Here is a 17,474-nt window from a genome sequence, read left to right as displayed (position 1 = left end):
AAATGTAGCTCTAAAACTCAGTCTAATACTGACTCCAGCTTCAGATCAACTTCTGCTTTTTTGAGATACATGTTGTTGCCTCAATGTGGAGTAAGCTATAAATTCAGGTTAAACTAAGAATTTCTGCAGTTAGTGTTATAGTACACAAGTTCACTAAGTAGCAAGTGGGCAGAAGGAGCCTCGGGAAGTGAAATACAGCATGAGATGAGCATAAGATCATTAGAATGCTGTAGTGGTTACACTGAAGTCACACATACTGGTTCATGGTGTATTTGAAATTCTGGACTTGCTGATTGTAACAATTATAGCTTTTTAATGTAGTTTTGCTTAACTGGTTTGTCATTTCATAGATGTACATACAGAAAATTTTTGAAATATTTCTAATCCTACTAATGTGAAAACAAATGAAAGAAAAATGAGTAAAATAAATAACAGAATAAAATAACACCTGCCTTAAAAGGGTGAACTTGGATATATTTATTTAGATTCTTTGTATTAGGAAATTAATCTTTTTGGCTGTGAACCATAAATGCAGCAGTTATTTTTAACTTTGTAGCATTTTTATTCCTAGGTGTGCCAAAGAATCTGCACATAAGGACTTCAAAAAGGCAGTTGGAGCTTTTTCTGTAACATATGATTCGGAAAACCACCAGCTTATTATTTTGGTAAGTACAAATGTCTAACCATACCATTGGCAGTTGTTTCAAAAGTTCATGTGTAAACCACTGTTTTCTTTATTAATAATTTAGTCAATCAATGATGTAACAACAAAGCGGGCAAATATGCTGATCGATATGCACTTTCGAAGTCTTCGTACCAAGTTATCCCTGATACTGAGAAATGAAGAAGCTAGCAAACAGCTGGAGGTATGTTGTTTGTTTCCCCTGAAGTAATTTGAGTAAAAAAAAAAAAAAAAGCCCCTCATGTATTTCTTAGCTGGTAGGACTTGCATTGGGGTGAAAGTAATTATTATGTACTGATACTATTCTTGGTGTTAAAAAGAGGCAGATGGAGATGCAACCCAACAAAGAAGTTTACTGTTCAAGAGCCTGTTCTTGCAAAGACTCATTTTTATCCAATCCCATTTTATTCAGCAGGATTTTGTGTGGGATTAAATGCAAATATATATATACACACACATATACACATAGATTTCTTTCCTAGTTTGAAGCATAAAATAATTAGCCATTGTTGCATGAATAGTGCCACATATTTGATAGCTTTGAATTACTGTTTTTAAAAATAGATGGGAGTGAATATGGCATGATGCTGAGATGGACTAGAACTGGATCTAGCAAAACAACACAGTGAAAATGAGAGATAGAAGGGGTGAAACTGATGTTGGTAGGATGTACGAAGGGATGGGTTTGTCTATAGATAAAATGTTAGGAAATCATCTTAAGAGTAGATACAGCTTCTGATATTCCTGTGACTGGAGAGTGGGCGTTGACTGGCAAGAAGCTTGACTCATACTTGTCCATGGGAGAGAGGAGGGGGGAAGAGAGAGAGAAAAAAGAGTAGGCTAGGAAAAAAGGGGATCTTTATACAGTAGAATTAACATTTCTTCATGTTTTTTTTTCTCTTATCTACAAATCAGAAAAAATAGCAACTTTTCTGAAAACCTCTTTTTAGTGTCACTGTCAAGTACTAGAAGTACCACTCAGACTATTGTAATTCAGTTTTACACTGGTGTATACCAGCTCTGATACTTTAGAGCCAGGTTTCATTCTCCCCCACCCCAAGGGTTACATCTGTTTGGGTTTAGCTTGAAGTGGGATGCGGTGTAGTAGTTCCAACCTCTTCGATCCAGTAGGTGTACTGACTATTAGAAGAAGTTCTGTCTTCTGTTCTCTTTTTAGTCACTTGATTTCTGTATTTCGCAGCTGTGATCCAAGTTTGTTTGGGTCTTGATTTTTCTCAAGACCAAGAAAGGACCAGTTTCTACTCATTGGTGTTTCTTCTTGAGCACCCCACTGTAGCTCTTCAGTAATCCATTTTTCTCAGTCTTCCTCCAGAACTGACAATTGTGTGGGCAGTTTACCTCTTGAAGTGCAAAGTATTATTTTGGAGGTGGGAAGAACAACAGCCTCTATAGAGCTAATTCTCTTTACATGCCCCCACAAATGCATGCACCAACAGCTGTTGTCATTGATTCCTTTCCCAAACTAATCTTGGATTTTTGCTGTCATTGTAAGGCTGAACTTTTTTGCTGTTGTGAAGGACTTCAACTTGGATTTTGTTCTCAGAAGGAAACGATTACTGGACTTTAGTTTCTACCTGAGCAGTACTTAAGTGAAGGATGTAAGATAAATATATACAGTTATCATTTGTGTGACAAAAGTTGGCTGGTATTTTTCATGTTGGCATTTGTGTTTCCAGCACTTAGAAGAAATATAACATCAATTTCAACCAAACCTGAAAAGAAAAGCTTCAGATAGTAGAAATCATACTTGTGATTCTTTTAAGACACTGACATACGAACAGACTGCATGTGTCCATCTGCAGAAGAAATATTTAGTGAACACTTTGGGCTTTACTGCATTATTATTAATAGCTCTTATCGTTTCCATCAAATAAACTCTTTTCTGTGTCTTATACTCTCTGAACATTAAATGTCTGCCACTTTTTTTCTTCTAGCAGTTTTACCTTTCCTGCTTTCTATGCCATAATCACTAGACCAGCTTCTTTTTTGTGTGTGTTTTTCTTTCCATTTGTTGTATATTGTACCTTCCTTCTTTTCTGCATATTAGCTTCTTGACTTACATGGCCCTACTTCTCAAATGTGGTTTTTAGAGCATCAAGTAAAATAACCAATTACTTCTTTGTTTGCATTTTTTCCCAGTAGGTGTAGCTTAGATGTTATTTTGACATACTAAAAAGCCTGAATTTACAACTGTACTTTTTAATCTTGTTTGTATTTTACTTCATCTAAATGCAGTTCACTTGTGGCCGCTAAGTAGGTATTAATTCATTATTTGCATAGTTGTTTCTTACTAATTTATTGGAGGGAAGCAGAATACAGAATTTCCTATGTTTAAATAAAATACATCTTGTAATACATAATTTACAGAAAAGCTAATGATATTTTAGTACAAGCAATGTAACTACAGTTTGTCATAGCCAAGGTCCCCAGTGATGATGTAGCTTCATCTTTTCTACATATTGTAGATGGTTAAGAACTGATCATTGACTTGATCATCCTGTTCTCTACTCTCATGTGGTGGTCTATAACAGATGTCAACTAGTAAATAGTCATTTGGATTATCTGTTAGAATGTAGATCTGTGAGCATTTAAAATAATGTTTGCTTTCTGAGTTTTCTGTAATCCAGTTATTGAAGTGCTTGATAGAGTTCTCTGTATGTAGTATTTCATGACACTTGAATACTTATACCACTATCTACTGTAGCCACTTCTCTGTGACAGTGATTTAGCACAGGATATTCATCAACAACTTTAAGCAGGAGCAGGTCAGGTAACAACAGCAGTTTAGCTGGGACAGAGTAGGGCTTACTGTGGACACGTTCTTGATGTTTTCTCACCTCTGTAGGGTCTCATTGCTGAGGTTAAACTGCTAGTTTAAAGTGTGCTTGTCTATGTCTTTACACTAATTACAGCTTTGATTGCGATGCAAAAACATGTATAGGATTATATATCTTGGCTCTGGAAAGATAATATAAAGCTTTGTCTTTTCTATTCCTTGCAAGACACTTTTCATTTTACTTAATAGATTATCACAGTTGGAAATCCTCTGTCTTTCCTCAATGCATTAAACTATCGTTACTTTCCTGTGTTCTGTTCTGCTCAGATGTTTGTGGATAGTGTCCACATTTTTGTATAGGAATTCTACTCACTATGGTAAATAATGACTTTTTTACATATTTTGTATTTGCTCTTCTCTGTAGATTTAAGTACTATAAACTCCTTTAATTGTATGACAACTTCATTATCATAAACAATACATATTTTGTTCTGCATGTTTATATGTTACTGATTTCTCTCCGTATGTTTCTTTTAGTTCCCAGGGTGACCAAACTTAGTGATCTTCCTGCTTCATATAGCACAAGCATCCTATAAGAAAACTATCTGTTTTTTTGAAAGTGTGAAGAGGCTGTGTAGGAGAAACTTATCAGTCATTGTTTTAGTCTTTTTAAAAATGTGGGTTTGTTTTTGAAAAAAAAAAATGTGCCCACTTAATTTTAACAGTTTCCCCACTTGCTTGCTGGGTTCTGAACTGCCTGCAATTCATCATTTCCCAAGTGTTTTTCCTTGCACTGGTGAGGTCTGTTCATGCTAATAATCTGAGCCACCTGGGATTGACAGACACTGTTCATATCAATGCAGGATTGTATGGGTGTTGATGAAATCTAGGTTTCCTGCATGTTTGAGTATTTTCAGCACCGTCCAACTCCACAGTGTGCTACAAGATACTTCTCAGAAGCTTCTCCCTGTTCCCAGCTCTCTTCTGCATGCTTGCTGTGTGGTGGAAGCTTTATAGAATTCACAAAATATTGAAACTGTATTTTACATATGGGCATGTATATGCATACTTTTGCATCAAGTCAGAGCTCGGTAACATAGTTCTCTTGGAAGCTCATGGACTGCTTTAGGAAACTGTATGCTATGGTTATTGGAGTTACAGTTTGTTTGGGTTTTTTTTCTCTGTTTGGTATATTTTTGCAAGATTTATCCAGGTTTCTAGTGATACTTTTTCAGCTATTTTGAAAACCCTGTTCCAGATCCAAAAGTTGGTTAGTTTTTTGGTGGGTTTACTTTTTCTTTCTTGGTATCTTATTTCATATACGAGACCCCCAGTAAGATTCTGTAAGCCATTTTTTATTGTTTGGTTCTACCATAGCAGTTGCATGCAAAGGTGATGAGAGTTGCAAAACAGTAATCAGGTGTTTAATTCAAGGGTAACTGAGCCTCAAACATGTGATTGAAAGTAATTTTAATAGTTGTAGTCTTCAGTCATTGTTACAATCCTGCTGAAGGAAGGAATTTTGTCTTGATAGCACCTGACAATCTCAAGTTCTCCGATTGGCCCTGCTGTTTTGGTAGAAATGCCATTCCTGGATGAAATTCTTAACATACTTATTCTCTGAATTCCGGCAACGTATTGCAGTTATACCTTAGCTTTGTGTTGTCTTGCATAGGCACAGATTCTTCGTTTCATTTTAAGTGCAGTAGATACCTGTAGTTACTGTTTTCTATATAATTTTGTGTCCAGTGGTTGAGTTATTGCTGGTTTTGACAACGTACTGAAATGGGTGCAGTTTTTTTCTCAGAAATAATAGGGTTTGCTTTAATAATCAACACAGCTCCTATTTTACTAACTTACATGAATGCTGTCTTACCTAGTAACACCTGATAGCTGCAGATATTCTGTGGTAATTCAAAATATAGACATGTCAACATAGCTAGAGGCTAGCCTTATCTTAATATTTAAAAGGTGATATTGGGATTTGTCAGTGGTTTTTGAAGTGAAAATAAGTGCATTAAAAGAAACAGTTAAAATAAAAAGTAGGCTAAGTACCAGGTTAAAGAATTGGCTCTAAATTTATGGTTTTTTCTCTCTGTGGTGTACCAAAAATCAAAGTAAGCTAACATTTTTTCTTTAGAGTTCTAGACAACTTGCATCACGATTTCATGAACAGTTTGTTGTACGTGAAGACCTAATGGGTTTGGCCATTGGCACTCATGGTGCTAATATTCAGCAAGCCAGAAAAGTCCCTGGGGTGACTGCTATTGATCTTGATGAAGATACTTGCACATTCCATATTTACGGAGAGGTAAGTTCCCTTCTTTTTAGCCTTTCAGAAAAAAAAAAAAAGTTGGGAAAACAGATCTCATTTCTCTCATACATCTATCTATTTCTAGGATCAAGATGCAGTGAAAAAGGCAAGAAGTTACCTTGAATTTGCTGAAGATGTCATACAAGTCCCAAGAAATTTAGTAGGTATGTCAATTGTGGAGGCTAACTCTGTGGTAGTAAGGAAAAATGCCTTCTGGGAACTGTGTTTTACTTTTAGAAGGGTGGCAGGATAAAAGTTTGAAGAAGTTCTCTTTGTGAAAGTGTTCTAGGTGGTACAAAGCCTTGAGGTTTGGGGCTTTTTTGTTTTGCTTTCCAGTTCCATGCAGAATTTTTACAGATACATTTACCTTCAGTCCATTGTAAGAAATTATCTCCTGGTTTGCAGTTCAGGGATATCTTAAACTAGAAGCAATGTGCTGGTGTTTAAATACAAAGTAGAATAGCTTCTGGACTGAGCCAAAGCATTAAATCACTTCCTTCAAAGATGTCCAGAAATTAGTTCAGCTATGTGATAGATGAATCTGCAGGCTCATATGTTCCTAGTATATTTTGAATCATTTCTTTGACTTGTATTTGTCTCTTTTTCCTGTCCTTTTACATCTGAAATGCAGTTTGTTCAGAAGCAGCACTGTGGGATGCTAGTTAAGGTACCCAATGATCAAGAAAATGCCCCAAAGACAATCTAAAAAAGTCCTCAAGAATGCATGCTGCCCTTGGGGGGGGGGGGGGTGTCTTTTAATGAGCTTTTGGTGCTACAAAGCAACATAAAAATACATGGCTTAATTCAGTAGGTAAGAACAGGGAAAATACTACATGCTATAACGTACTTCTAAAAGCAAATATTTTAATAGGTTGTCAAGCAGTGTATGAAAGCTGGTGTTGAAGCAGTGGGAAATTCTGCAATGGGACAAATACTTACAAATGTGGCACTTCAGCTCTGGAACTGATTTAAAAACCAGTAGTTTTCCCTTCCCCACTCCCTCCTGATTCCACTGGTAATAAGTAAAAACGATAAGCTGCCATCATTATTTTAACTTGAGGTTTTAATTTCTTTATATTTTCTGTTTAGAACTTTGCAATTATTTCTGTTTTGGCAGTTTTTCATTTCTACTCTGCTTCTTGGCCTTGATCCTTTAGAATATAAAATTCCTTTAGAATATAAAATTGGCTGAACCATATGTTATATCCAAAATAAACTATGTTTGATAACTAGCTTTTCTAAATTTCTAATAATTTGCCAGAAAACTAAATAATTTATTTTTTAAAAAGGCAGAAAGCTTTTTTCCTTTTACATTATTGATATGCTGAATTTTATCTAAAGAAAGTGCAAACATCTGGCTTTTTCCACTTAATTATCCTTTAAATTTCAAACCAAATGAAAATAAAACAACAACAAAACCCCACCTAAGATGTTGCTTTTTTTTTTAAAGGCTGTATGGAAGTTTATAACCTGAAACATAGGTTAAAAATATAAGCATACAGTCCTTAATTGTTTTAAATTTTTTATGTATGCTGGTGAATTCTAACTAAAACCAATTATTTAAAAATTTGTATTTTTTCATTGGGACAACTGATGTATGGCTCTTTTTCTCTTGTTTTTTCCTTTTTTTTTTTTGTTTGGTTTACTTGACTTTTTTAATCACTACCAAGGCTTTTTCACATTTATTAGTAAGCTATTATATTTGCCAGTGATGTGTAATGGAATAAAGTACTCACAAGAAGCTTTTGACTCTCAGAGCAGCCTTTGTCATCAAGGAAGAACTTATTGGCCATCTTCTGTCATGTTTTCTAGAAATACATAGGATTTAAATAATCATGGTAGAAAAATTGAAATACAAAACCAAAAATTTATTTAGCTTTGAACAATAGGAACAATGTCCTATGTGATTAAAAGTGGGTTTTAATTTGCTCTTTATGGATTAATCGTATTGGCACAACAATAGCTTGTCATGCACTCAGTGTTTTTTGCCCTCATTTCAGTGATGTGCCTGTGAAAAAGATTACATTGCAAGTTTTCCCACAGTTTCATTAAATAAAATCTTTATTTCTGTTACATGCAAAAAACTATCTTTTACATCACTCTCAAGCATTTCTTTAATACTATGATACGGCCTTTCCTCATTACCTCCCAAGTAGCTCAGTGTTCTGTCAATTTTCAGACAGCAAGTTATTTTGCTGAGGTTGGAGAGAACTAAAGTTTTCATTTTCATTGTCTCAGATTAGAATGCCTGGTTCCTAAGATAAATGTGTGCATTACTGGCATTAATGTAATTTATTTCCATTTTTCTTCTTAATGAATTATAAACTATTTTCAAATATCTCTTAAAAAGCTCAGTTTCAGAGAAAAGAACTTTACATCTGGCTCAAACAGTATCTTCAGTAGTATCAGAAAACTTCATCAACTAAAATTTTTGTGAAAGAACTAAGAGTTTTGCTTTGTTCTCTACCCAAAAGGTAGCTACAGCAAATGTTAGGGCTTTTTAAAAGGGTTTTTTTGTTTTGGTGTTTTGGATGGTTGGGGGGTTTTTTAATGCAACCAGCAATGTTTGTAAATCACTGAAGTTACTTTAAACCTACCAAAGCAAAGCCAAATAAGCATGCAAAATACTGAGTATTTCTGTAATTGAGATGTGTAATTTCAAATAATTTTATGCAAAGGGAAGGCATTTGTGATTTAATTTCCTTTGGTCTCTTATAGGAACTTTGAAAAAGAAGGAAACTATACTCAGTGACAAACTTTCATAGTAAAGTACCTCTCTTCCTCTGTGCGGCAGTGGTTCCCTTAGAATGTTACCAACGTTAACGCTCCAAGCTTACTTAGTTCATGCCTTGTTAACTGAATCTTTGTTGTCGAGTATTAAGTCATTTTTGACAAGTTCTTGCACTGGTACTAAATACTCTTGTTTAATTAAAGTATAGTAATACTGTCAGGTTTTAGGGAAAACCCTAAAGGTGCAATGTTCTGTATGTTCTCTCTGTAGGAAAAGTAATAGGAAAAAATGGAAAACTGATTCAGGAGATAGTGGACAAATCTGGTGTTGTAAGAGTGAGAATTGAGGCTGAAAATGATAAAAATATTCCACAAGAAGAGGTATGTTTTCAGTCAATGTGACTTCTGTATGTGTTAATTGGTGGTTATATTTTACCCAATAATAAAATAAGTTCTTCCTTACATTTGTAGTGGTAAGGTAAAGTTTTGATTAATATGTGTTTTTTCTGATGGAATCTCTATTTCCCTATTAATGCTGAGGGGCATTTTTATATGAATTTGGCTTGCATATTTGTGTTTGAAAAATGCTTTGTGAAATTTTTTGGTGATATATCTTCTTAGAGATTTTATTTTATTCCTGTTCGAAGCAGTGACTCTGTTTCGCAGCAATTGCTAAGCTGTTAATCGGTATATGTGAAACTTACTGTTTTCATTCATTAATTTGCTTTGAGTTTGATATCTAAAGGTTTTACCTGGTTTAAATTTTTATTAGTAATTTCTTACATTGTAATGAAAACCTTGTGCTTTATGTATAAATCTCTCTTAAATATTGCCTAAATTCACAATAGCTTGTAAATTATAACCTAAAGAAAAACAAGCATGAACAATGTGAAACTCCAGGTTTGCGCAGGAAGGATGTCAGTGTTGTTAAGGGCCTTAATGAAGTCTAGAACTTTGTAAGTTGAAGCACTTCTATGTGGGGCTGTGTTGAGGGGAAAGGTTGTAGGTTTGCAAGGAAAGCTTCAGGCATGAAGCTTTTAACATATCAAGCTAAAAAGATTCCCTGCAATTTCAAATGTGAAATGTGCTTAAAGAAAACTGAACTGTCTTTAATTTACCTGGAAGTCTAAATATGTACTAGGTAAGGAACCTTAGCTACTTTGAATAAGGTATGAAATACATTTCTGGAACTCTTATGTTCTTGCTTAAGTAGTTATTTCACCTTTTATATTATCACTGTAAAACTATTACTGAAGACCCATAATCCAATTTCCATCTTTCTGTAAATGGTGGATAAGCAATTAAGTAATTTTTTTTATTACTTTACTAGTTTTACATCTATTTGAAAAGGTAAAATTGTCAGTATTTAGATTTAAAGGATTCACTTCTATGTCGTATTTCATTTCTAATGATAAATTCTTTCAGCATAGAATTCTTGAACTAGCTTAATAAGCAAGAGGGTGCTATTATTGCTGGAGGCTAAAACTTTCAACATTTTTAATGTCAGCCTACAGAATAATAGAAGGGTAAAAGAGCAAGTAGTCATGGCTACAATTAGTATGTCAGGTTTTCTTTTTTTCTTCTAGCTTGAAAAAGCTTATTTGTTGATGCTCTTCAATCCAAAATGCAACTTTTAAAGATTAACTTGAAAGCTTTTTTTACCTGCCAAGCTCTGCATTCATACTTCTGTTTTACCTGTTAATGACATTGCTGACACTGGCATTGCTTACAGTGCTTCATGTGTTAGTTGTGTCATATCAGGAGCAACACAGAAACCTGAGATCAAATCTTGGCAGGTAAGAGTTAGTTCTTCTAAGTTTATTTGTATTTCATATTTGAAATAAATGTGCATTAATTTTCCCAGGCCTTCTTTTTGCAAAGAACAGTAGTTCACTTTTAAGTTTTAATACAGGGTTCCTTTTCTTGTGACTGAGATGTTAGAATACTGCCCATAAATTTCAGGTGCAATTTCATAACTCCCATAATTTTGTAACAGGTTCTTTAGGCTTTTCATCTTTTCAAAATGAGATGGGTACTGTTTGTTATAGTAGTAATATTATTTTTATCTGTAAATTTCTTAGCACATAAGGTCTGTTCAGTATTCACCATTGAAACTAAGTTGAAGAAGGTACTTTTGCTTTGAAGACAGAAATAAGGTTCAATAAATAAGCACTTTGATGCTTTTGTATGGCTAAAATTGCTTGACATTGTTACCAGCTCATATTCGTAATACTTGGCATTGCTACACCTAGAATCCACTGCTAAAAGCAACAAGCCATTTCCTTAAATGCCTCTTTAAGTCAGTTGTCTTGTGATCTTTTAGTAATAGATACTATGTGTTAGTTAATGCTAGTTTAGTAGAAATTTCATTGTTTATCAGGTGGTAGTAAATATTTATGAAACTTAAAATACTCCAAATAATAAAACACTTCAGTCAGATGCCTGTGGCTAAAGGCTTTCTAATGCTCATGAAAGCTAGTGTTAGCATTGAGATTTCTTAGGGTTAGAGGATTGTGTAATTTTTCTCCTTGTTATTTAATGCAAATGTGTAAGATCTAACAAAAGTTGTTTGTATGTAAAAGAAAAAAAAAACCACACAAACAAACAAACCCCCAGAAAGCATGAACTATAGACTTGCCACTCTTAGGGAACCTCAGCATACTGTGCGTGTATTATTTAAGACATTTGTGTCTACAATCATTTCACTTCTGCAAAAAAAACCCCTCCTTTGAAATGCAGTCATGTAAAGGGTATGTGTACAGTGAAAATTAAAGGTGTTTTTAGAGTTTGTGATAACTAAAACAAAATTTAAATTAATTCAGTTGGTGTAGCCAGGGTCTGGCATAGGTTTCAGCAGCTGAGTGTCTATGAGACTTTCAGGTTGACTGCAGTCCACAGTGAAGCTTATACTGCCATGCTGAGGCTGCAGCTGTTACAAGAGTCAAGTAGTTTAAAGCTAGCTCATTGGGTCTGCGTGGGCTGCAATCACACCTCTGAAATGCTGCATAGACTTATTTTAGTGTCAGGAGTTTTGGTGTGGAAATAATCCTTGTATCTGCTGAAGTTTAGTTGTTTTCAGCACTCAGGGGGGCCTTTTAGGTAGATTTCTTAGCCTGCTTTGGCTGCCTAAGTTAGTCTCTAGATATTTTATCTCCAAGTGTCATAATTTGAGGCATTAGAATTTCCAGCTTTACATTTTTGAGGTATTTGTTGAATCACTGAAATAATAATTCTTGAAAGGTAAAAGAAATGTAAGTTAGCAATTGTTACCTGAAATACTAACTCTATTTCTTGAATATTTTTTTGTTTGCCTTTTAAAAATTGAAAGGTCCTCAAGAAGCATCAAGTTTTGTTTTATGACCTGGTGTTAATTTGATTTACTTTTCAAAAAAGATCAAAGGCTTCTTTAATGACATGTAGCCTAAAAGAACCTGGTGTGAGAGAGTAGATGTGATCAGCAAAGGTGGTATTAATTTTGAAGGGAGGAAACATGAAGTGTTTTGAATTGACTTTTTTTACTTTTTCAGAAAAATAAATGTTGGCATTGTGATGCATATGATAAAAGCTCTTTGCATAAAGGGAATTAGTCTACATGATCTAGTTAACATCAAAATTTAAATACACTGTCTCATTTATTTTTTTTATTTATGCTTATCCATGTTGTAAAAATTGTTTTCAAGTTTTACAGTAAAAACATTTGGTTCTCTTCAGTATTTGATGCCTAATCAATAACCATAGTACTATTGTTACTGTGTTTTAGGGAATGGTACCATTTGTGTTTGTGGGAACCAAGGATAGCATCACTAATGCAACTGTTCTTCTGGATTATCATCTTAATTATTTAAAGGTGAGGAAAATGATACTGCTCTACCACTGAAATTTTTCTATCAATACTTAAGACGGTAACAATAACATGATGATCAAAATCTGGTTTAGCCCTGAAGACTGTTGAAAAATTAGTGTTAGAACACATTTTCAGTCTAAAAAGGCTTCTTGTAAAAGCCATGTTCTATTAAAAGAATAATTTATCTGAAGGATGGGATGAAAAAAAATGGTTTTTGGAATGCAAAATGCAAAGGAATAATTAAAAATAAAAGAATTGATCTCAAAAAATGCTGACAACTCTATATACAAGGAATAGTCAGTCCCTCATGCAACAGCAAAGCAAGCAGCATTCTGTGCAGAGACCTTGTATAAAGTGGGCATTTTATTCTAAAACCCTAAACTGCTTGGCATCCGTTCTTTAAAATTCTATCAACCAAAAGCCTAACTGGTTATTGTACTCTGGATTTCCCTCCCTAAGGACCCTCTGTCACTAGTTTAGATTAAAGATATCTGTCTTCCATATGTGATTCTGAGTGTTTCTTTTTCTGTAGTTAATTGACGTTTCATACTTGAGTATGTTTTGTAGGCAGTTCAGCTTTATATGTTGTGTTTGCCTTTTGGCTGTGTAATTTCTCCAGTAGTCTGCAGTGCTTGTTGTCTTTTTGTATAGGGAACAAAAAATATCCCACATTATTGTTCATAGTTACTTTTGCTTATGGATATTATGGCCAGGTGCTCAATCTTTGACGGCAGGGCCACATGCTAACAGTAGGGACTGCTTTGAGTTCATTTAGTTAAATACATTCTTGCATCTCTTTTGAAACCTCCAGACCATTCATAATTTGATACATGTTCAGTCTGTGCAGTAGCTATTATTGAATCATCTAGAATGCTAAAATTTCTGTATATAGCTAAAAGTCTTCCCAGTACAGGTATCAGAGGAGTTAGAAGAAGAAACAACATTTGTGCCCTTACTTACCTACTTGGTAACTATACCTTTTAATCCTGCTTGTGGAGAACTTGGGTTTATCAGTGTTTTGGAGCAGAGATACAGCTGCTCTGCAGCTGTCAGGTAGTAGAGGCAGAGAAGGACCTCGTGAAAATAAGTACTAAAAATTAAGCTCCTTTCTTGCACTCTCACTATTATTTCAGAAGGTATTTCTGGTTTAACTTATTTGGTAGCCTTAAATGGGTACTTGCATGTTAGTCAGTACTTAAATGGGTACTAACATGTGAGTGTAAAGCGTTTAATAGCCCAGCAATTTTTTTAGATTCTTCAGTTCATTGTCAATTAGGGTCACTTTCTCTTAGTACTGTCCTTTCTGAACCAAAGGGCACATGCAACAGTGTCTGTGTAGCAACTAGAGGATAGATTCTTATCCTGGAGATTTTGATCTTGGCCTTCTCATCCCATTTAACATACACACACAAAACGGTGTCATCTTAGTGGTCTGTTGCCTTGTGGTTCAGTTTCAGAATAATGTCTTCCAGTTCACTGACAAGAAGTGGAACTGACTTGTTCCTTTAAGGTTGTCTGTGTTTCTGTGCCTCCAGGCAAAGTTTATTACAGAAACTTTTTGTGAAAGATACACAATAGGGCATGAACATCAAAGGTACTGTATGAACTCAAAGTAGTGAATTTCTCTGTAAAAGAAGAAAGCAGACTTGGCTGGAGTGACTGTTACGTAGTGAAGGTTCAGGATCCTGAGAGGAACGAGAAAGACTAATACTAGGATCACAGCCCCAGACTTCAGGAGAGCGGACTTTGGCCTGTTCAGGGATCAGCTTGGAAGAATCTCATGGGCTGCATTCCTGGAAAGAAAACAGGTCCAGGAGAGCTGGCTGATATTTAAAGAATCAGGTTCTGCAAGCTCAAGAATAGTCTATCTTGATATGCAGGCAGTCACACAAAAGTAGCAGGAGACCTGCATGGATGAACAAGGAGCTTCTGGCAAAATTCAAATATAAAAAGGAAGTATACAAGGGGTGGAAGTAAGGACAGGTGACCCAGGAGGAATATAAAGGCACAATCTGAGTGTGCAGGGTTGAATTTGGGAAAGCCAAAGTCTGTCTGGAGTTGAACATGACAAATGATGTGAAGGGCAACAAGAAGGGCTTCTGCAAGTATATTGGCAGCAAAAGGAATACTACAGAAAATGCAGGCCTGCTGGTGAATGGAGTAGGGAACTTAGTCACAAAGGAAAAGGATGAGGTACTGAATGTCATCTTCACTTTGGTTGTTTTTTTATGGCTAAGATTTGTCCTAAGGACTACCAGGCTCGTGAAACCAATGGGAGAGTTTTGAGCTTCAGAGACTTTACCTTTCCTAAAGGAAGAATGAGTTAGGGAGTGTCTAAGGAAAAAAAAATAATTCGGGGAGGGGGATATACACAAGTCAGCGGGACCTGATGGGATGCATCCCTGAGTGCCAAGGGATCTTGTCAAAGTCCTAGCTGGACTAGGTGACCTCCAGAGGTCCCTTCTGATATCACTCTGAAACATACATAAATAGCTTTCTCCCTGATTAAAAAAACAAAAAAAAAAAAACAAAAAAAAACCACAAAGTTGGTTGCCACTTTTTGATGTTAGCTAGACAACATCTCAAACTGACAGAAGTACCCCCTGAATATGTGCAGCTGTAGATAATTATTGTTTGTGTTTATTTCTTCTAGTAGTTACGTGTGGTAAGAATTCTGTGTGCTGGCTGTCTTTCTAAGCCTGAGTTACAGCACTTTGCTCTATGCTTTCATGCTTCCTCACTTACCTAGTATTATTCATTACAATTAAGTAGAATTTAACAGCGGTGTAACCTCTAGCCCTTTTTATGAAACAATACTATTACATCATAATTGTTTAAAACTTTGATATTTGTTACATGCAACAGTGTAAGAAGCTTGTGTTGGAATCTAAAAAGTTTAAATTATGCCACTGTTGGAATGGTATAAATGGATGATATTACTGTGATCAAAAATAAAGGAATGTTAATTTCTCTGTTTAAAGAATGTTTAACTTCCTTAATGGTAAAAATATAATAAATGTAATACTGAAGTATAGTTAATTGTATCTCTGAAAACAGTTGATCTGAGTGCTTTTTTGTTAATATATCTGTTTTAATATATCTATTTTAAACAAATCTAAACTTGCCAACTGTGCCACAGGGAAAATTGTATTGGTAACAGATTTGAACATTTGAAAGTTTTTTGTTGTTGTTGTTTTGTTGGTGGTGGTTTTTTTAGTAAACTAGTTACTCTCAAAGCTGAGTTACTACTTAAATACTACACAGATTATTAGCTGTAACACTTAAGTGCTCTTTCTTAGAATTGCATGTCTGATGATTAGTGGTTACATATGACTTGCTATGCTTGTGTTTGTGTAGGAAGTGGACCAACTGCGTTTGGAAAGATTGCAAATTGATGAGCAGCTTAGACAGATTGGAGCTACTTCTAGGCCACCACCAAATCGTACAGATAAGGAAAAAGGGTACATGACTGATGATGGTCCAGGACTTGGACGCGGTAGTCGACCTTACAGAAACAGAGGGCATAGCAGACGTGGTCCAGGCTATGCTTCAGGTAGGTAATCAGAAGTACAGTTACAGTTTACAAGTGGGCTATTGGTCTTTTGATTTCCTGAAAAGACTGGACTTGGAAACAGAGCTGTTAAAACAGAAATTCAATTAATATTGAGTATTAATATTTGAAGATTTTATAGACCTTTATGCTGTAGAAAATACTCTGAAGCAAAATGTAGTGCTTATATGTAATCTAAACTTCTTTCCATGCAGTTCCTGTCTCTTACAGCATGCTTCTACATTATGAACTCTTTAGGGCAAGGATTGTTGTTTTATCTATATTTTGAACAATTCCTCATAATAAAGCCTCAGTTTTCATTTGAGCCTTTAAGAGGCTATCTTACTGTAAATATTTATAAGTGAAAATACTGTGTAACTCAATGTGCAGAAAAGCTATTTTCCTTATATTAAATTGAACTTTCATGTTTTTACTAGAAGAGCATAGTCACCAAAATACAGTGTTCCTCTTTAAAACCTTGTATAATTTGTTAATGAATAGTTTTCAGGATTGTGCTTCCTCACAGCAATCTATTACTTCATTATCCATAACATAGGTCAGCTGGTGTCTGTCCTGACCGAAAGGCCTGTAGTATGATCTTGATAAGACAGTCTTAGCTTATGTTCTACATAATACAAAACAAATGGTTTTGTGCTGAAGCCCTTTTACTATTTTTAGATGATGTGAGCTCACCTGGTTAGTAACAGGGTTAGAAGGGAAAAAAATTGGGGGAAAGAAGCAGCTTTTATCAGTGAAGGTGATCTCTTAAGTGGAAAAATTGTAATGACCAGTTATTTTGGAGTTGATACATTTCTAGCATTCTAGCTTTGTTCTCTGCTTTTGTAGTATGTATTACAGGCTGTTTCATGATAGCATTTTTTTTTTCTTTTCATAGAGGAGTTGCAGTGGTGAGGGGAGACAGGAGAGATAATATTCAGAACTTGTGGTTTTAGAAACATGAAAGAAAGTCTAGTCTTAGACTTCTTAAGTTTTACTAGACTTACTACATTTGCGTAGTAGACTCAATAATATATTGATAGGTTGATAACACCAAGTAACTATAAATGTGTGGCACACAATTATTTTACCTTAAAGACATTTCTAAATTTCATTTATGTCTGTCTTGACTTCTTGAAGAAGTAATGTCTATTATACACATTTCTATATTATGTATGTTATAGAGGTTGGGAAGTAAAACATCCCAGAACTGTTTATTAACAACAACAACAAAATTTTAAATATATACTTTTTTTTATTCTACTGTAGTATTTTTATGCTAAGCTACACTGGCATGTTTGGATTTTTTTTATCCTCTTGATAGGAACTAATTCTGAAGCATCAAATGCTTCTGAAACAGAATCTGATCACAGAGATGAACTTAGTGATTGGTCAGCAGCCCCAGCAGAAGAGGAGCGAGACAACTACCTTCGTAGAGGAGATGGGCGAAGACGTGGAGGTGGTGCAAGAGGGCAAGGAGGGAGGGGTCGCGGAGGATTCAAAGGTAAATGTAGACTTAATTTTGAAAAAGAGGTCAGTGTTGGAATCCTTAAGCAAGTC

At 35.0% G+C, this 17,474-nt stretch overlaps 1 protein-coding gene across 5 annotated transcripts in view; it reads left to right on the top strand.

Annotated features, from left to right (window-relative positions):
* FMR1 (fragile X messenger ribonucleoprotein 1) overlaps positions 1 to 17,474 on the top strand; it is a 34,274-nt gene that overhangs the window by 11,630 nt on the left and 5,170 nt on the right. For all 5 annotated transcript variants that reach the window (XM_049827973.1, XM_049827970.1, XM_049827969.1 and 2 more), the window contains 8 exons: positions 572 to 665; positions 750 to 866; positions 5,620 to 5,790; positions 5,879 to 5,957; positions 8,795 to 8,904; positions 12,284 to 12,370; positions 15,725 to 15,920; positions 17,239 to 17,418. In XM_049827973.1, the coding sequence (XP_049683930.1) occupies positions 572 to 665; positions 750 to 866; positions 5,620 to 5,790; positions 5,879 to 5,957; positions 8,795 to 8,904; positions 12,284 to 12,370; positions 15,725 to 15,920; positions 17,239 to 17,418 (1,034 nt within the window). The remainder of the gene's footprint in view (positions 1 to 571; positions 666 to 749; positions 867 to 5,619; positions 5,791 to 5,878; positions 5,958 to 8,794; positions 8,905 to 12,283; positions 12,371 to 15,724; positions 15,921 to 17,238; positions 17,419 to 17,474) is intronic.

The sequence above is a fragment of the Accipiter gentilis genome, chromosome 24, assembly GCF_929443795.1.
Source record: "Accipiter gentilis chromosome 24, bAccGen1.1, whole genome shotgun sequence".
NCBI lineage: Eukaryota > Metazoa > Chordata > Aves > Accipitriformes > Accipitridae > Astur > Astur gentilis.
This window is presented reverse-complemented; position numbering and strand designations above follow the sequence as displayed.